The sequence below is a fragment of the Otolemur garnettii genome, unplaced genomic scaffold (assembly GCF_000181295.1).
Source record: "Otolemur garnettii isolate 467f Iridium unplaced genomic scaffold, OtoGar3 scaffold00038, whole genome shotgun sequence".
Taxonomy (NCBI): domain Eukaryota; kingdom Metazoa; phylum Chordata; class Mammalia; order Primates; family Galagidae; genus Otolemur; species Otolemur garnettii.
In genome coordinates this window covers 9,405,305-9,426,114 of record NW_003852433.1, presented here as the reverse complement: position 1 = coordinate 9,426,114, position 20,810 = coordinate 9,405,305, and the positions used below count along the sequence as shown (strand labels likewise).

The 20,810-nt window shown below is 47.0% G+C and overlaps 1 protein-coding gene across 1 annotated transcript in view; it reads left to right on the top strand.

Annotated features, from left to right (window-relative positions):
* SRRM4 (serine/arginine repetitive matrix 4) overlaps nt 1-11,814 on the top strand; it is a 156,442-nt gene extending 144,628 nt beyond the window's left edge. The window contains exons 10-13 of the mRNA XM_003789929.1: nt 4,369-4,572; nt 7,148-7,258; nt 7,847-7,987; nt 9,586-11,814. Coding sequence (XP_003789977.1) covers nt 4,369-4,572; nt 7,148-7,258; nt 7,847-7,987; nt 9,586-9,895 — 766 coding nt within the window. The 3' untranslated portion in view covers nt 9,896-11,814. The remainder of the gene's footprint in view (nt 1-4,368; nt 4,573-7,147; nt 7,259-7,846; nt 7,988-9,585) is intronic.
* Nucleotides 11,815-20,810: the final 8,996 nt, after the last annotated feature.

Below are 20,810 nucleotides of genomic sequence, written 5' to 3'. Positions count from 1 at the left end.
CAAGGCTACGAAGAAAGGAGCTACCAAGCCATGGAAAGATGGAAAGGAAACTTGCATGCATATTTCTAAGTGAAAGAAGCCAATCTGAAAAGGCTCCATTCTCTAAGATTCCAACCATCTGACATTCTAGAAAATGGGAAACTATGGTGCAAGTAAAAAGATTGGTGGTTGCCAGGGGATGGTGGGAGGGAAGGATGAATAGGAAAGGCACAGAAGATTTTTAGAGCAGAGAAACTACTCCATGTGATACGACAGTGATGGATAATTGCCATTTTACATTCGTCTAAACTCACATACAAAACCAAGCTACAAAGCTCTAATGCAAACTTTACAGACTTGGGCTGAGAGTGATGTGTCTGTGTAGTGTGATCAAATGTAACACATTGACCACTCTGGTGGGGGATGCTGATGGGGGTCGAGGTTGGGCTTTTGCAGAGGCAGAGGTAGGTGGGCACTGCCTGTACTTTCCATTCAATTGTGCTGTGCAACATGAACTGTTCTCAAAATAAAGTTTATTTATATGGATATGTGTATATATACACATACGTGTGTACAGATGTGTATATAACATACATATAGACACACACTCATATTTGTATATATACACATACATAGGTGTATATGGGGGCTAACAATTAAGTTTGTGAACTCATCCTGGAAAAAGTGCTACCTACCTTCTTGTGACCTCTGTGGCACAGTCAAAGGACTCCTCTTGAGAAGCTGTGCCCCAATGCCAGCACCTCGTCCCACCCACCAACGCTATTTTAGAACTCTTTTTCTGACCATCAGAGCTATCATCGTGCAGCACACGAAAACATGCAGCAATAATAATGAACACCACTCAGCAAGACACCGCATGTTGACATGAACACAACTGTGAGACACTGATATACCAAGGTTACCAACCTTGCTGAGTTGTTTGTACAGTGCTGCCAACGTAAGCACACAGTGGCAAGTTTGCAAACTTAATTGTCAGACCTTCTTTCAACAACTGTTCTGATGGTCCTTCCAGAAAAAGAGTTCCAAAATTTGAAGGGCGGACCAAACACTGGTGTCGGAGCACGGCTTCCCAAAGGGAGTACCTCAAAGGTGGCCATAGCGAAATTCATCAGCGAGGTATGCAGCATTTATTCTAGGATGGGTTTGTAAATTTAACTGTCAGACTTGGTACATATGTGCACACACATACAAACACACATACCCCATAGCACAATTTTCGGTAAAGGGAGATTAGACGATTATAGAACACTGAGACGTCTCCATTTTCCCCCCCTCAACACATTTGCTAGATGCCGTTTTCCTGCAGAAAACACTTCCACACAGTTGCTTAGAAGCCAGCTGTAATTCCACTTCATCATCCCCTTACTCTCTTACTCAAAAAGTCACAACAAAATGCTAATCACTAAGAGTACTGTCACAATAATAGCTACTAAAATTTACTGATCACTTCATCTGTACCATTCATTCAGTTATTTATCCTTCAACTGGTTATCAGACACTTCCTATATGCCAGACACTCAGCTTGGTGCTGGGGATATAAAAATGGAACGGTCTTTTCCCCCCAGGAGCTTATAATTGATAGAGCAGATGCACAGATGCAGGAGGGTGGGAAAGCTTTGCTGGTGCACTCCACCAGGCTAACAGTGAGGTTTTCCTTCTTCTGTGGGTGGGAGTCCGCCTTTGTTCAAAGCGGCCAAAATTTTCAACACATGACCAAAGCCTTAGCACTGAAACAGTTAACAGCTTCTTTCAAGGACAGAGCACCCTTTGTCCCTAACACAGTAACCACTTCAGTCCAGGACAAACAGCTTGGCATCCATGCACAGACCTGGCCTCTGGTTTGCCTTCCCCAGGACATCCCTGGCCTCAGCTCACACCCAAGCCTGGCTGGGAGCCAGAGCTGGGGCAGAGCAAATGTCAATGTCTCCAAGAACAGGCAGTGAAGTTCCCAGAAAAGAGAAGGAGGTCACATGTCTACTGCTGTACGGCCATGCTATTATGCAGGGAAAATCAAGAATAGCTATAAAAGCAAAACCAGCAATAATAGTACCAGCAGCTAATGTTCAGTAAGCCCTAACCACAGGCCAGGTGCTTTCCATAAATAATCTTCCCTAGTTCCTCATAAAACCTTTATAGGATAGGTACTATTATAACCCTTTTGTAACTGATAGGGAAACTGAGGCTCAGTGTGGTTGAGAAACTCAGTTAATAAGTGACCATCCCAGGATTCAAATACAGATGTGTCCCCACAAGTGGAAGTAAAGCCTGAGAGACATCTAGCAGTTACCTGCTGAATTTGATCTGCATGGAGGCCAAATTAAATAATTTAAACCAAGCCTTTCATTTTGAAATATAAATGATGGTTAAATCCACAGCTATTTATATTGTGGCAGTTATAAGGAAAGAGCTCAGTAAACATAGACTGAGTAGAAGAGAGACATTAGCTCTAAATCGGGGGAACCATAGGCACTGGGGGTAGGGAACTGGCAAGAGGGCAGGGGTGTGGGCTTGTGGAGCTGGGTGGCTCAGGGCTCAAGAGTCTGGGTGACCTGGAGCAAGTAACTAACCCTCCTGAGTCTTCTCTGTGAATTGGGGATGGTATCGATAATAGTGCCTCTTCATAAGGTCCTTGGGAAGACTAAATGAAATGATGTTTGTAAAGTGCCCAGGACACTGAAGAGGTTCAAAATATTCATCCCACAGATATTTATTGATTACCTAGGATATATGTACAAGCCCTGTACTAGTGCTAGGAAAAAGCACTGGTCTCCAAGGAGCTCAATGTCTGGGGAAGAGACAACCAACAATTAAAAGCCTAAGGGAGCCATATAAAGACCAGGGTCTATGGTACACATTGATGATCACCCAACCCATATTCCAGAGGTGCAGCAATGTCAAGGAAGGCTTTCCAGAAAAGGTGAGGTCAAACTAGAGCCACATCTGTGAGGACGAGTTGCCAGATAAAGAAGGGAGAGCAGAGGGTTGAAGACACCAGAATGTTCTAAACCCTGGAGACAAGGGACAGAATAGGGATGTTCCGGAAGGAACAAGTAGTCTATTATGCCTGGGATCAAAAGAGGAAAGTATCAGGAGCTGAGACTGGAGGGGGGCACGGCGTCAATGATGATGACCCTTGGCCCAATCCAAATGAACCTATGTTCACTGAGAACCTAACTGAGGTCCAGCATGGCCCTGGCTGGGTGATAATACAGAAGACAGGACCCAGTCCTTTGGGTGATTCTGCGCATCTGCACCCTTTTGGGCAAATGGACCTTGGCCCAATCCAAATGAACTTATATTTACTGAGAACCTAACTGAGGTCCAGCATGGCCCTGGCTGGGTGATAATATAGAAGACAGGACCCAGTCTTTTGGGTGATTCTGCACGTCTGACACCTTTGGCTGACACCTTTGGGTGTCAGTTCCTCCACCTGCAAAATGGGATACACCAAGGTTCCCCAAATTTAAACCATCTACATATTATCTTCTTAATTTTTACCATATGCATGTACTACTGGTACTTTCATTTATTTTAATAATCCCTCACACACACACACACGGTGCCAAAAAAGCATACATATTTTAAGAAAGGAAAATTTCTATTAAACTTGTAATACTCAAGTCACATTTGACTTCTGCAATTACAAGAAGTGCTCAATGTGACTTGTATTCATCCTTTGTTATCAGTATATACTGAGTACTACAAGTTAAATACAGTTTTTTTCTTTCTTAAAATGTGTATACATTTTTGGCACCCTCTGTGTAGGAATGTGTGTATATGTATACACACACACACACAAACTTAAAGGAAACAATAATACTATCTGAAATAGAAAATGAGTATCACTTGTCCTATATAGAAGATACCTGTAAAAATGTATGTAATTAAAATAATGTATTTAATTCTAGTTAGTGACAGTGTCCTGCCCAAGGCTCTGAGTCCGAGGTCTTCTCTTCTCTCCAAGGGAGATTGCAAAGTGTAGAGAGGTGTTAAAAACCCACTAGCACCCAACAGGGGCTTTCTCATTAATGCAATCAGAAGGATTAGAGAAGATTAGAAAGGCAGTACATCTTCCACCATGTGATCTGATATTATTTAGCATCCTGTCCATGCCCAGTGGCCTCCCTAATGCTCTGAAGTGGTCCCCTGTGGCTTCTCACACTTGGGGAAATGCTGAACTAGATCATTGACTTTTAAGGTATCACATGTGCCCTGGGATGTCTTTGCAAAGGTAGTAGGATGTGAAAAGGTGCAAAGAGTGTTCTGTGAGAACACTGCAGCCTAGAAAAAGATAGGGAGGTGAGTATTAGCTCAAGATGCCCCCAGAGGAGCACAGTCTGGTGCTAACAGACATTCTCTCTCCTGCAGAGGATTCCAGTCACCATGTCTGGAATGTGAGGAAGTGAAGAAGTCCAGTTTGGTCCCACCCACAGCCCAGAGCTCCCCCATCAAAGGGTGCTCCCGCAGCTCCTCCTATGCCAGCACCCGATCCTCTAGTCACTCTTCCCGATCTCCAAACCCCAGGACCTCCCCCAGGTACACTCGGAGTAGGTCTACCTCCTCTGAAAAAAGGTGAGTGTGATCTTGATTCTGCCATACTTTCTCCCTTAGGAAGTTACCTACCTACGGTAACTGGAGATGTCCTTTGATCCATAAGAGAGGGGAGTCAGATAGACTTAAGTTTCAATATCCATTCTACTTATTACTAGCCAGTGACCTTGGGAAAGTCATTTACCTAGCTGAATCTGTTTCTTCGTCTGCAAAATGAAAACAATAAAATATGTACCCAAAAGGATTGTTCTGAGAAATAAACAGCACATACAGAAGTACTTGGAACAAAATGAATATTAGTTATTATTGTTGCTGTTGGTATGAGAATGAGCTAATGTGGATTAGTTATCTTCCCCTGCATTAAAAAAAGAATCCCGACTAAGGTGTCAGCCACATACACTTGAGCTGGTGGGTTCAAATCCAGCCCCAGCCGCCAAACAACAATGACGGCTGCAACCAAAAATACCCAGGCATTGTGGCAGGAGCCTGTAGTCCCAGCTACATGGGAGGCAGAGGCAGGAGAATTGCTTGAGCCCAGGAGTTGGAGGTTGCTGTGAGCTGTGATGCCACAGCACTCTACCCAGGGTGACAGCTTGAGGCTCTGTCTCAAATTAAAAAAAAAAAAAAAGAATCCCCAAACTTAGCATTCATAAAACAACAAATGCTTACTTAGTTTCTGATTTTGTAAATCAGCAATAGGGCTGGGCTCAGTTGGGTGGTTCTTGTTCTCCATCCAGAGTTTCTACCCAGAGTTTCTAGCTGGACACTTGCCCCAGGGCAGTGAGATTAATTTCTCTGGGCTTTTTCATATGGCTTTGATCAACCAGTGGGTTGCTAGCCTGGGACTTTCTGGTGTGAATGACCCCAGCTGACTGATCTTGACTCCAAGTGATCTCTCATCCTCCAGCAGGCCTCTCTGGACTTGTTCACATGATAATAGCAGGGTTCCCAGGGTTCTGAGAGAGAGAGAGAGAGAGAGAATGCAGTAATGTACAAAACTTCCTGAGTGCTAGGGCTGCAACTGACATGACATCCCTTCTGCTATTCTGTTAGCCATAGCAAGTCACAAGACCAACCCAAGGAGAAGCAAGGACGCTCCTCTTAGTGGGAGGAGCTGCACAGTCACATCCAGAGGAGGTGGACACAGGGAGAATTATGACATTTTTGCATTCTTCCACCCAATTTCAATTATCGCTAATCAACCCGTGGCTTTATGCAGTCCGGCTTCCCACTGCAAACAGAAATTCCCAGCAGCAGTCTGACTATTCCTCCTTTGTAACTATATAACAAAACAACAGTTGCTTTCTTAGTTGGTTATATCAAGACCAGTCCATTCCAAAACAGGAAGCAAGACAGCTGAGAAAAAGATTCAGTATGAGACAGTGACATAAATAGAAGAGCAAAATAAACTAAAAGTAAAATTAAAGAGAGAAATATAAAATTAAGTCAGGAAAAAGACTAAATTCCAAAAGGCAGGTCCTATCATTCATAGTTGCTATGAAGGTGGGTGGCAAATATGACCTCTGAGCTCCCTAGCAGACAAAGTAAAGAAGAAAATTGCTACATTAATTATTACATTATTAACAAAAATAATGAACCAGTTGATTGAAAGAGAAACTATTTCTGATTTTTTAAGTCTATGAAATATAACTCAGATAGCTCCTTTGAAAAGGGACACTATCTAGTATAATGGATGGAAATGCCTGGCAGATTCTTTCAAAGTGTCCAAAAGCATGTTACATCTGGACTCTCTTAAAATATCTCTCAATGCACAGTCAAAGAGCAAGCTGGCAAAAGCAAGTTTTCCAGGGGCTATAGGTGGGCACTTGCCCCAGGGCAGTGAGATTGGAAAAGCTATTCCTCCCCGACAATGTTCTCTAAAAGTGGGAGACATTAACAGAGAGGGAAGGAAGATTGGGTGTAGCACAGGAATTCATAATCTGTATTCACAACAATATCGTCTACAGAAGTCAAGGACACTTTGGAGCCAAACAGACCTGAATTCAAGTTGCTTTTGAGGCAAACACCTGAATTCATATCCTCTACGATACCTGTACTTCTGTTTTCCCATCTGTAATATGGCGCTGATAATAGTACCTAACCCTAAAATATGTTGAGGATTAAATAATGCACACAAAGTATTAATTCACTATCTGGCACATAATAAAATGCGTCATAGTGACAGCTAACACTCCCATGTGCTGGCTAATTGGCACTTAGCATACGTGCCAACATGCTAAATTTGCCCTAATCTACTCATTTAACTTGCAACTGTATAGGGTAAGTTCTATTATTACACGTATTTTACAAATGAGAAAACAGAGTCCCAGAGAAGTGAAATTACCTGCCCAAGGTGGCACAGCTAGTAAGTAAGTGGCCAGGATAGTAAGACCCAGTACGAGGAAGTCGTGGATGTTATTATTAACCACCCTAAAGGAAGGCGATTGCATTCTCTGGTAAGGGCCGAGTTCCCACTTGGCCTCCAGATAGAAAAGGCTCGCTGCCTGGGGACCGGCTGAATAAAGCTGTAGAACTCCCCGGCAACCCAAGAGGAGGACGCTCTGCAGGCTCCTCAGAGGCTGTTACCTCTCCCCAGGTCCTACTCTCGCTCTCCCAGCTATTCCTCCAAGTCTGGCAAAAGGAGTCCGCCCAGCAGAAGCTCCCGCCCGCGCCGCAGCCCCAGCTACTCGCGCTACAGCCCCGGCAGGTACCGGCCCCGCCCCCAGGCCCTGGTCACGCCCCTTTGCTCGGCACCTCCTCTCTGATTCCGAGTCCCTGACCCGTCTCTCGGACCGTCTTTCTCTTTAGTCTCACCCAGCCTCTGCGTTTTTAAAGATTCCCTTAGTTCTTAATCCACTCTCTTAGTCAGGAGTGGCCGCGAGGCACCAGACATACCCTTGTGTCTCAAAGCCCCCAGCCCAAGCACTCCCATAGCCACACTCCAGAACTCACATTCCTGGCCCTCAGCCTTTTTACCCTTCCTTCATCCCGGTATATATAAACTCCCAAATCTTACCCACACACCAGGACCCGGGGACCGCTCACATCCTCGCCCCTGCAGCACCTGCCCTGCACCTGCACTGCTGTGAGGCCTGCCCGCCCAGGCCGATGCCTCTGCACACGCCCAGCGCCACCCGACCCTACCCGTCCCCAGGCTCTTCCCATAGCTCCGTCGTCCTCCCTCGCATCTTCCCTTGCTGGCCCGCGCAGACCCGGTATCCTGTCCTTGAGGGGCGGTAAGGAGAGGGAGCGAGTGCAGCCCCAGGTCCCCAGTAAATACCCCACACCTCTTCAGGGAGCGGGACCCCAAGTACAGTGAGAAGGACTCGCAGCAGCGGGAGCGCGAGCGAGAGCGTCGGAGACGTCGGTCCTACTCGCCCATGAGGAAGCGCCGGAGAGACTCCCCAAGCCACCTGGAGGCGCGGAGGATAACCAGGTGCGGGCAAGAGGGGAAGGGAGACCCTCTTTCAGCCTCTCTCATTCCTACCTGTCCAGGCCACAGGTTCATCCCAGACCGGCTTGGGGTTGGGATTTCAGGATTGTGAGAGTTGGGGGTGAGCTACCCTCCACTCCCAACCTTTGAAATTAAGTTTCTGTTTTAAAGTTTCAGGACCGAGTCGACCTCCCCACCCAGCTTGGGGAATCAGGTGGAGGCCTGGGGTGTGGCCAGAGTCCAGGATGGAGCTGGGGAGACTGTGGGTTCAGGTCGAGGAATGGAACCCAAAGCACAGGGGTGGGGCCTTGGTCTGGCGATGGAGCCTGGGGATTGGGGGCAGACTTTCACTCTCCGATGCCAGACTTAAATAGACCTATAAATGATTATCCCTGAACCAGTGCTGAGAGGGCAAACGGGATTGCTTAGGTGCCAAAAGGAACCTAGAGGGAGCAGTGCTGGGGAAGACGTGAGGTGGAAACGTGGCCTCGGAAAGGCTCTTATCTTTCAGAGCCTCAGTTTTCTCTTCCACGAAATGTTGAAGGTGATAACGCCCACAAGTAGCAGGAGCATGAAATGAAAGGGGGTAAAAAGATGTGAGTGAGCTTTGTGAACTTAAATGCAGAAGCTCATTGTGTGCCATTGTAATTGATTGAATGATTAGACTAGGTGGGTAAAGTTCTCAGTGACAGGTAAGGCCTCAAAAGAAAAATTCTCTAAAAGACAATAGTGACAAGTTTCCAGGCCTTGAAAGCTGGGGGAATGGCTGAGTGCTGCCCTAAGATTGAGTTGGGCTCTCCTCCTGGAGCTCCAAGCATCAGCTACTGGAACAGAGACCCTACTGCCCAGTGCGCCGCCCTGGAGATGACCTACAAGAGGAAAAAGAACATGCGCCCCAGAGGAGGCCTTTTCTGAAACATCCCACAGAGCGCCCTGCCTCAGCTTGTTGGGAATTCCTAAACCCACTGCCTTGACCCAAGATGTCCTTGGTCCCCACTGGGGGAAGGCCAAGATACAGAGTGGCATTTCCAAAAGGTTATCTGGTTTCCTTGGTCAACCTCAAATCCATTTCGGTTAACTCATTCAGTGGTTCCCAAACTTTAGCCATTGACCAGCATCTTTATACCTCTTTGGCCCTGTCTGCTTATTAACTGTACTATTTTTTGCTTAATTTTCTTAAAATAGACCTGCCCTTTTTAGAGGCTCATACATTTATTTCAAAAGGAAACTGGATATAGTACAGAAAATGGAAAATCAGCCTCTTTGCCATAAATAGATAATTCTACTAAAAATAAAAATAGCAAAACAAAACTACGATTAAAGTTTAGAGGTAGATTCTGTTGATAGGTGGAGGCTCTGAGCCCTAGGCTTGATTCATTGGAAAATAAATAAAAATAAAATGATCACTTTCAAGCATATTAGTACTAAGCTGAGATTTTCTCTCTGATGTTCTCAGGACTTCAAGGGAAGTGGAAAAGGAGTATTTGTTCCTAAGGGACCAGGAAATGAAGGATACCGCCTTCCTGGGACAAGCCTGGGGCTCCCCTGGTGGAGGTTGGGTGGAGCCTGGCCCTCATCCGTCTTTCCTCTGCTCTCTGCAGTGCCCGGAAACGCCCCATCCCCTACTACCGGCCCAGTCCTTCTTCCTCCGGCAGCCTCAGCAGCGCCTCCTCGTGGTACAGCAGCAGCAGCAGCCGCTCCGCCAGCCGCAGCTACTCCCGGAGCCGGAGTCCCAGCCGGAGCCGGAGCCGGAGTCGGAGTCGGAGCAGGACCCGCACTAGCAGCAGCTCTAGCTCCCGCAGCCCCAGCCTGGGCTCCCGGAGCCGGAGTCGGAGCCGGAGTCGGAGTCGGAGCCGGAGCCTGAGCCGGAGCTACAGCTCGGCAGACAGCTACTCCAGCACGAGGCGCTAAGCAAGGGCCTTCCCTTGAGCCAGCTGCCCTGTGGGGGTCCCTTTTGCTCTGCCGGCCTTCCCTATCACCTGCCCTTCCTGCCTTCTCCTTACAGATTTTGAGAGCTCCTGGACCCTGTCCTTCCTGCTTTCCTGGGGAAGAGAAAAAGAGTGTACCAGGGATTTCACCTTCTTGGTCAAGCTGCTAGGAGCCTCGCTACCAGCATCATTTGGAGGCTCAACTCAGGACTGGGCATGTGGAGAGAACCATCCTTTGTGGCACAAAAAAAGAAAAAAAAACCTCAAGGTTTTATAATAAGCAATGGGTCCATGACTCAAAAGTTGGGGCCTGGCCAAGAAAATGGATGCATCCATCACAGGAGGCCAGTGGTCATCCCCTCACCTGCCTTCATCCTTTCTTTACCAATCTCATGGCTGCGCATGGATGGACTCCCATGAATGAGGAGGGAGATGAGAGAGAAGACCAAGGGCAGTTCTGGCCCAAGATAAGGGGTCAGGCCTTTAACATCCTCAGACAGGGCCAAGCAAAGGGTAAGACTTTAGCCTTTAGAAGTAGGGACATCCCTGAGTAGGGGGCATGGACATTTGAGATGACGGTAGGTGTCAGGATCTAGGATATGGGGTTCTCTGGTGCAAAGAGTATGGGAGCAAAAAGGAAGGGGTCAGTCTGCTGCTCCCAGGAGCTCAGCATGATCAGGGAAGAGAGGAGCCCAGTTACAGAGAGGCCACTGCACAAAATGCCCTTTGGCTGTTCACAGGAGCCCTGCAACCCCATGAGAAAGGAGACAGTAGACTGGTCAGGACAGTTTGGTCTAGAGCCCTCACTTCCCAAATTTGCCCCTGCCCCACATGCTGGCACCAATTTAATTCCACGGGACCATCTGCTGAGCATTCCCCAGTGCCATGGCCAGCTGCCAGCTGCCAGCGCCAGCCAGTCTGGCCTTACCCTCTGGTTGGCGCCTGCAGGCCCCCTCCCCACCGCCCAGAATGCCACACCTTGGATCCTACCCAGGCAGCCTGGCACCTACCCACCCACCCTGCAGCCTAAACTACTCCCCTTGCCTCTCAGGAATTGTGCCAGGATGGGGCAGGTAGCTCAGGTTTGGGGGAAAACACCCAAATCCAGAGTCCAAGGGAGAGGGGCTTAGATGCCCCATATCTCCAGCTCCTGCTGGGTTCTGAGGTTTCTTATCAGCTTGGGAAAGACCCACCTTCATTTCCTTCCTCGCCCCACCTTCCCCCCTGGCCAGGGCTGGGCAGAGAGCGTAAGTTGATCTCTGAGATACACAAATACCACCAGCTGCTTCATCCACTGAAGGCGCTGAGAACAGGGAGGTGAGGAATACGATCCTTAAAATAAACTCTCAGGCGTCCCTCTCACCAGCTGACTGGCTTTCTGGAGCCTTGTGGGTGAGTTGCAAGTTTGTGGTAGCAACAGCAGCAGGACAGGACATGCAGGGAGAGAGGACAGTTCTCAGATTTTGGATACTTTGGATGGATTATAGGGAAGCAGGGACCAAACACTCTTTATCCCTCCAACCCCAGGGAAAACATTTGGAAAAAGTACTTATTGTTGGGAGCAGTGACCTCAGCCCCACCCAATCTTCCCCATCCAATCAGCCTATGAGGCCAGAGACTGCCATGCAACCATCCAGAAAGCCCTTTCTCCCTCAGAAGAGAGGTGGCCCCAGTCAGCAGTGGACAACCTGGCCTCCCCCCGGGGCCCCTAGCCCCCACCTAAGCCCTGCCCACCAAGACTAATGGATGCCAATGCTGTCACGGCAGAAGGCCAGATGGCAGGTGCCTAGGACAGGGGCCAGTGCCCTGCAACTGTAAATAACCCTCTTTCCCCGCCCAGAAACCCAAACTGGACTCCAATCTCCCTTCCTGGAGACAGAGACTTCCGGAGCCACCAGACTTGTTTGGACTGCCTTCATTCAGACAATTCTAGGGGACCATTTATGCCTGGGGCTCCTAGCAAATCTTTTATTTATTTTATTTATTTATCTATTTATTTATTTATGTGATGACTTTCTCTCTCTCTCCCTCTCTATTTCTCCATTAGCAGTATTTAATTATTTATTTATTTATACAGAGAGGTTGTGTGTGTACGTATGTGTGTGTGTGTGTGTGTGTGTGTTTGGGGTGGGGACTGTTAAATTATTTTTGTGAGTCTCCCTTTTTCCTTTCTCCTCCTGTCACTGTGGATGGGATTTGAAAGGCTGGAAGTGGGTGGGCTATTTGTCTGTTCCCCTGAAGCCAGGAATATCCTTGGGAGTTGGCCCAAGGTTTATTATTCAGTCAAATGTCAAAGAGGTTCAAACCTGTGTCCTCCCCAGCCCCTCTGTCCCCCAGCTACCTCACTGAGGTATCGAAAAGAGGAAAACAGCCTAGAGGCTTGTGAGTGAAGGTGTTGAACGGCCACAGAGGAGTCTCAGTTTATGCAGGGGTTGGAGTCTAACTTGGCATATGGGACCAAAGTTGCACAAAGTCCCAATCCCCACTGAAAGGTTTTACCTTAAGGAGGCACTTGACTGGAGACAGATGTGCTGTCTCTTAGCAGACTATTGACTTCTCCCACTGTTCAGTACTCACCGAAGTCGTTGTCTTGTATTTTGAAGGCCATTGCGGCTGAGGATGATGACTGGTTTCGTATTGGGAATGCACTTGGAGTTGATGAGGAGCTCACACCGTGAGAATAAAGCAGGAATTAAGCTGACTGAGGAAATATGCACACTCCAAGGAACATATTATAGGGCCAGATTACTCACTGAGCACACTTGGTTGGCTTCATGTCAGTTACACGTGCTCCCACTCCACTTCCCCTTAATTTCTCCCCTCCTCCTCAGATTTGAAGGCTGTCCTGTTCCTTTTGAAATGGAGACAAGGTATGAGCCGTCCTGAGTTCGGGAGAGACTCACAAACCCAAAGCAGAAGTCTTTTTCCGTGATCTCTTGCTGTTCCATCAGGGGAGGGCAAAACGCTATTTCTGAAATTAAAAAAATAATAATAACCCGAAGGTAGGAAGAGCCTAATGCCTCTTCCCCCCAAGAAGGGAGGCCTCTTTGCAAACCCATGCTGGGAAGGTCTCCAGGATCCAGAGGCCTTTACCAGTCCTGCCTATCTGACCAACTGGCAGTGTTGTCTGGCTGCTGGCCAAAGAGGGCTTTTACCTTTTCCAAAAGTCACTATCTACTATCCCTTGCAATTGCCAGCTTTGGGTTCGGTGAGACTTTTGCAAAATCTCTGGTCATTTCCCTGGCAATGTGACTACCCTGCCCAACCCAAGCAAGGGGGTAGCCCTATCCTGGGGGAAGTTTACAAGAAGGCTGTTTAAATGCCTCCTGGGGGGAAAAATTCTCTCTCTCTCTCTCTTTCTCTAATTTCCTTTACGCTTCCTTTTTTCCATCCAAAACTGAGGCTATAGTTGAGGCACTGGGAACCTTGATTAACCGGAATTCTCAACTCCTGGTAGTGCTGTGTCTACCTGATTCTCCTCACCATCTGCTTCCAGGGAATAAGACAGATCACCTGAAATCTCCTCACGGTGAGGACTTCACTCAGAAACCAGCATCCAGAGTGGGAGGAAAGGAAAGGAGTGGGCTTGCAGGAAAGCAGCGCGGTTCCCCAGGCACTTTGACCCTCCTGCTGTGGATGTGCCTGGATGAGTGAAACTGGGCCAACTTCCCACCTCTGTGAAGCAAAAGGGTTTTTGAGCTGCAATCCAAAATGCTGAGCTGAGGCCTGGGAGAGTCACCAAAGACAAAGGGAGCTTCACTGAGACTCAGAAGGAAAAGGAAAGGAGACTCAAACATTTTTAGGAGGTTCTCAGTCGTGAGAGTACGAAGAGTAAAAACCAAAAGCAAGATTTGAATTGCTTTAGCTAAAAAAGCTAACTAATTTAGAGCTTCCTTCTAGGGACATTCTGGTTCCTGGAGGTTTGGCCACATTCCTAACCCTATTTCTTCCCTCCTTTCAAGGAGAGTCAGTCTTTCAATTAAGATATTAGAAAGAATGAAGGGGCTCAACCCCAGAGAGCCTTAGCCCTTCATTTGTTCAGACCCAATCTCTTTCCCGAAAGGGTTTGGTTGAAGAGGCCAAACTGGGGTGCTCCCAAAGGCAAGCAAAGCAAATCACTTTCCCTCTCAAGCCCAGCTTCTGTCTTTTCTTCTGCCATGTGCTTTTTACGGCTTCTTTTCCACAAACGTTCGAGGTCATCTCATGTGCATGAACTTTGCCTTGCTTTCCCCCTTTAGCTCAATAGAAAAATGTGTCTTGAAACAAAATCAAAACCGGGATTCCTCAAAATACACCGTTTCCTCCCTTGGCCAGTCGAGTCCTGGTGAGAAACTTATGCCAGATGCAGTGTCATCAGGCAATCTTTTCTGGAAACCTTTTCCTTCTCACTTCTGCAGAAGTGAGCCAGTGATACAGACACAGTTGTCGCCTCCCCTCTTATCTGGGCCTATTAAAGGTTGTGTTTGTTTTGGTTTGGTTTGGGAGGTTTTTCCGTTCTTGTTTGCCTTGTAAATACCATGTTGAGGGACCCTCATCAGAACATGGCTTATTTAATAATTTATTTTCTATTTATTGAGTGGTATTGGAAAAGGAGAGGGACCACCTCTTCCCCTGAATTGTTATTGGAAATTGGTTCATCTTCCAGCCCCGGGTGCTGCTGTCTGCCGCAGGGGCGTTATTGCCCAGGTAATGAGTGCTAGATTCACCGAGCAAATTAGAATTGGTAAAAATGGAGGCTTCACTCACACAAATTAAGCTCAAATGGAACTAAAACACTGGTTATCTTCAGGAAAACCTCATTTAGATGGAAATTAATTGAAGAATAAAATGCTTGTGCATGAACCAACTTCTATTAAAAAGTCACAACTCCTTGGGAATAAAAGAAAAAAAGAAGAGAGAGAGAGAAAGAAATTTTAAACCCCTTTCTCTGGCCGAGAATACATATGCATCATCTTCTAATGAGCTGAGCTAAAGAGACTGGCATGCTGGTGTGGTTCTCTTGCCTGTGTATCTGTCTGAATGAAATCACATGGGTCTCGGGCCTCAGTCTTGTCACCTGTAAAATGAGACTTAGCAGAGTGAAGAAGGGTTGGATTCTGGGCAGAGTGGAGAAGGGTTGGGTGCATGTCCCTTGTCTTCTATTGAACATAGGTCAAAGGGTGTCAAATAAGAAAGAAAACAAAAAGGTGTGTTCTGGACTTCATTTGCAGGGTGAGGTCACAGAAGCTGAGTCCCACAGTCAGACATGGGGGACCTCCAGCTGCTGTCACCTGGCTGATTAAAGCCTTCTGTATTTAGCTCAAATGTCTCTCTAAGCTCAGTGGTCCAGAGTCATCACAAGAGAGACTAAGGTGGCTTTACTCTGCCTTGGATTTAACCTCAGTTTATTGTCAGGCCCCGTTTTGCACAATCAGTCAAAAAACCCACTGACAGGTTACATTGCCACTTTTCAGATGAAAAAAGTGAAGCCCCAGGAGGGGAGCTGGTGTGCCCAAGCTCCCTTAAGCTCAGATCAGCTTGACTCCCTGTCCCATGTTCCCTCAGCAGCTCTTCTCCGGGGGTCTCTGCTATGGGCACTTCTTTCTGCACTGTAACTTTTCTCTCCCAATTCTCAGCTATTTCCTTAAGTGGTAATTGGTTAAGGACCTAGATGAATCCACCACATTGGTCCGGGGGACTTGGTGCACTCTAAGGCCATTTCTCTACACTGGGATCTGGGACTCCCAACTGGAAAATTCCAAACCCGAGGACCGACCACCAGCCCAGCTCAGCCTCACCAGCCAGCCTCTGCGTGGAATACCCACATCAGAGAGACAGAGAGAGAGAAGCCTCTGTGTCCTCTGCCCAGTGACACAGCGGCCATGGCTTGCTTGATTTCTGGTCTTTACAGCTAAGCATAACCTTCCTGGGGTTTTGGGTTTTTCAGCCTGTACGAAACATGTCTCTGTTCTAATTAAAGGTCCCATGATATGATGTTCTCATCTATGGCCCGGTGTCCTCTGTCTACCTGGGGTTCCCAGAAGCAGACAGGCAGGAAGGGGCCAGGGAGCTGGAGAGCATGGAAGCAGCACCTGCCACATACCATAGGTGTACCCACTGCTCAGCTAGTTTCTCTAACCCTGCAAACAAACCTGTAAGTATTTTGGTTACACACACAAAGGTCTGACAAATAATCACACGAACTCATCCTAGAAGAAGTGCAACATATCCCATGGCTGAATATCACCAAGGTCACCTTTGAAGTACGCCCCTTGGGAAGCTATGCACCAATGCCAGTGCCTAGGCCACCCTTCAAAGCCACACTGGAACTCTTTTTCTGGATTGGTCATCAGAGCTGTCATCATATTATGCTTGATGTCCTGAATGTCATCGAAATGTCTTCCTTTCAATAGTTCCTTTATCTTCTGGTAAAGAAAAAAGTCATTGAGAGCCACATCGGGTGAGTAGGGAGGGAGTTCCCATGTATTTATTTGTTTACTTGCTAAAAGCTCCCTCACCGCACTGTGTAAGCCGGTGCACTGTCATGACACAAGGGCCCATTTTTGCACACACCTTTCACAAGCCAAGATTTTCAGTTAATGCTGCTCTGTAGTAATACACTGCATTTCCCTCTAAAAGATTGATGCTACTTTTTAGTGTTCAAGTGTTTTGTCTCAAATATAGACACACATATGTAGATACACACACCCACATTTACATTTACACATGTGTACATTTGAGTTCTAATTTTGGGCCAGCTTCATAGCCACAGGCTAAATAATTAGTAATAAAAATTATTCCCTTCTTAAAAAGAAAAGATTTTCAGTTAAGATTTTCCTGTTTCTCTTTGTCTGCTATGCTTCTTGGCCAATGATTGTGACACACAACTGGATAAACTTTAGCAATGTTTTCAGTCAGTTCTGCACACAGTGGCAAGTTCGCAAACTTAATTGTCAGACCTCATGTGGATGTGTCGTGGAATGCCTTCGGAGGCATTTTCTGAAGTACTTATGTGCCTTATCTTAGTCTTCACCACATACAGCCCTATGAGGTAGATATGAGGATCTCCTTCTTACAAAGAAGCAAACTGAGGCCTCGGAAAAGCAAAGTCACTAACTAGCCCAGGGGCCACAGAATAAATCGACGATCAAATCCAGGCAGGCTGACTCAGAAACACAGACTGCTCTGCTCTATAGCACTTGAGTTTGTGCAGCAAGTGTTTTTTACTAGAACTGTTTTTCTCTGAGACTTTGATGGCTGGGAGGAAGTTCAGTGCAGGGCACAGATTTTATAGTCCAAAGACTTAGATTTGAATTCAGACCCCGCCTTTGCCAGCTGGGTGGCACTTGGGCAAGGACTATACCTGACTGGTGCTTGGTCTGTTCATCTATAAAACAGGACAGCAACAGCTACCTCTTGGGCTGCTTTGGGGGCTAACTGAAATGGTGGCTTTAAAAAAAATGGTGCACAATAGGCGCTCAGTGACTTAGTGGGCAGCATTACTATTTTCCTAAACCGCAACGGAGCTGCCGTAGTGAGGTTCACACAGCCAACCCAAAGGAGCCATCCTGAAATGGCGAGGGCCCTGCAAGGCCCCGGGGAGGCCTCTAGAAATGTACTCAGTGGAGAACTGAAATAATTCTTACCCTCCAGAGCAGGTGTTGTACACACCCAGAGGGACAGGAAAAGTGAGGGAAGTGGACAAACTTAGGACCATGAAGAACTGGAGAGCCCAGTCTACAGATGCCAAATAGAAATCTCAGCTCAATGTTGCCAAATCTCCCCATATTTCAAGACAACTTGAATGTTTAGATAAAATCTCCTGATTTTTTATGTCATCATTCATTGTTTCTTCAAACACTATGTGGGTCAAAAAATTATACACACATAGTCCCTGGCTGTTTTGGTTATCAAACAAAGTAGCCCTGGGGCTCCATGCATTCTGCCCAACAGCAAACTCCCCGGGAATCGCTTGTCTGGGGTAAGCTTTCATGGGTAAATCCAGGGCTTTCCACAGCCCACCCCCATCTCTTTATACACTGATTTCTTTCTTTCCAAATAGGCTTGGGTAAAGCAACAACCAGTGTCTTGTTCTGAGGCTTCAGCAATAAATAATAATGATAAATAATACTAATCACTTTTATAGAACAGTTATCATGTGCCAGGCCCTCCGTATACACTAGCTTATTTTATTTCTGTAACAACACCATTTAGTCACTGGACAGAGGACAAAGTTCAGGCTCATGGAAGGAAGACCAACCACATGGCTATTGGGTATTTGAAAGTTGGTCTGTGGCTCCTGGGCCATTTCTGCTTTACCCCACAAGGCTGTGAGCCCTTTGAACTCAGAGCTAGCCCTCCTTAAGGGCCCCTGAAGACCTTTATGCCCAGAATACATGGTTGCCAGGAGACTGTCCCTATGACTCACTAGAGGAGGCCTTCACTTTCTGTCTCCAGTTACCAGAATTCACGTGTTTGTTTTTCCAGCGATTGATCTGAACAGGCACACCAGCCCCTCCCAGCCCTGGCTGTCTGGGCTCCAGGGCAGGGAGACCTACTTTCAGAGATTGGCAGCTGCCGAAGATGGAGCAGAGGTGTCATGTGTGAAACACCCAAACCCTGGCAGTCCTAGGGATATACACATGAGTCGAAAACAGCAGGATAAGCAGAGAGGTGGGGAGAAACATGGGAAAATAAAACCTCCCAAGAGGTAGAGGACAAAAGTTGATGCATGGCCTGGAGCAAATCAGGCCCCTCTCTAGAACCTAGTTACTCTACCTGTTAAAGTGGGCTAGATCAGGCCAGGAGTCCTCAACCCTGGCTACACATTAAAATCACCTGTGAACTTTACAAAACCACCCATGCTCAGGTCCTACCCCCAAAATAAGCCTCTCTGAGGGTGGGTGACAGACATCAGTGTTTCCAAAAGGCTCCCCAGGTCATTCTTACATGAAGCCAGTACTGAGAACCACAGAATTAGATGGTACCTAAAATGCCAGCCAGATCTGATGTCCTAGTGGGCTACTAGGTACCATCATGGTGATAACAAAACCAGCAACAAAAGCATCCAACCGTTATACTATGAGCCAGGCATGCTTCTAAATGCTTTCCACATATTAGCATAAATTACATATTCACACTCAGAACATCCTTCTAATGAAGATACTATTTTTAAAGCCCATTTTACAGATGCAGAAACAGAGATGTGGACAGTTGCCCAGGCCACGGAGCTAGTAAGTGGCACAACTGGATGCCAGGATGAGGGGTAGTCCACCGAGGGCCCTAAAACAGTCTTGGAGGGTCAGGGAAGGCGTCACAGAAAAATTGACCTTTAGGTTGATGTTGGAAAGTGCGTAGGAGTTGGCTAAACAAAGAAAGAGGGATTAGGAAAGAGGAGGGAGGAGAGACTATCTCAGACAGGGGCAACCTTGTGTGCACAGGCCTAGAGGTGACAGCAGGCCCTTCATCACCGGCCTCTCCAGCATATTCCTTCCACAGCTCTATTATCCTCTGTGATAGTACTAAGCAGTTTGCTTACTTGTTTACAGCCCATCTCCATGAGGACAGGAGACTTAATTTGGTCTTCCTCATTCATCCCTGAGCACCCAGAGCACTTGGGCAGCTGTCAAGTGTCTGACTCCACCCAGGGTTGCCAGTTCCACTCCTTCTAATGCCCATTCTTCTTGAGCTGGTTAATTGTCCCCCACAGGATCTCTCCTGCACACACTCTTCCCCCCTGGGGAGTGAGAAAATGAGAACTTACTGTTTGTCCAACATTGTTCAAGGCACTGGAGTATACGGCCTAGGATCAGACAATCGCATAATTTTTAAAAGGCAGTGGCTAGACACAGGACTCAGGAGTCAGGCAGACTTGGGTTTGAATCTGACTCTGTTACTCCCTAGCTCTGTGTCTATGCCTCAGTGACTTAACCTCCCTGAGCTCGGGTTCTTCATCTTTCCAGGGGGGATAATAAAAGTAGCCATCTAGTAAGGTTACTGTGAAGTTGGTAGGGGTGGTGCATGGGAAGCACTCAGCACTCAGGCAAGTGTCTGATGGAGTTGGTACTATTGTCACTGACAATAAAAACAGCAGAGAAGCAGGAGAGGCTCAGTGGCTTACGTAAGCTCATGACAAGTTTCTGGGAAGATTTCAAGTCACGTTGGCAAAAAGGATGAACAGTCTCCCATCTTTCATCACCTTGAACACTAGAGGCTCAAGGGAGGCACTCCCACCTGCTTCCCTCCATAAGTATCTCCTCCACTTGGAAAACGTAGAATCTCCTGAAAACTTGGCAATCTCCCTACGTATATCTCCACCCTGATATTTCATCAACGTGTTTACCTAAATAGGTCTAGCATCAATCCATCAGTGGAGAGGCACTGGGGCACTAGTCATGCATTTCCTCCCAGAGTGGGTCTACAATGTGGGTTTACCACGCCTTCAGAATGCAGTTTGGCCAGCCTATAGCCAGAGGACTGACTCATGCAAGTTTTGCCTTTTGTCTTTTTTTTCCTTTGCCGTGGAAGCTTGTCAAATGTCTTCTGAAGGTATAGTATTGGATCCCTATGGCAGGCAACTCTCAAGTTCAAAGCTAAGGTAAACACAACCAACCCCATCAAATTCAAGTCATATAGCTAAGTGCAAGGGGATTGGGATAGGTGAACACGCACATACACTCATATTGTTTATCCTTTCATTCTCCCTGACCTCTGACACTTCTACTCGATGAAGTTGTCTTAAGCCGAAGGAATGCATGCCCTCCTCTGCTTGGGTTTCCTGGAGTCTTTGAATCATTTGAAATCACAGGAAAAGTTTGCTGTATTCCTATATCAACATTTTAGCTGATAGGAGTATATATTTCCCACCAGCTTTCCAAAGGGATTCAAATTAAGGAAACTTTTAGGATGTTTCCACAGAA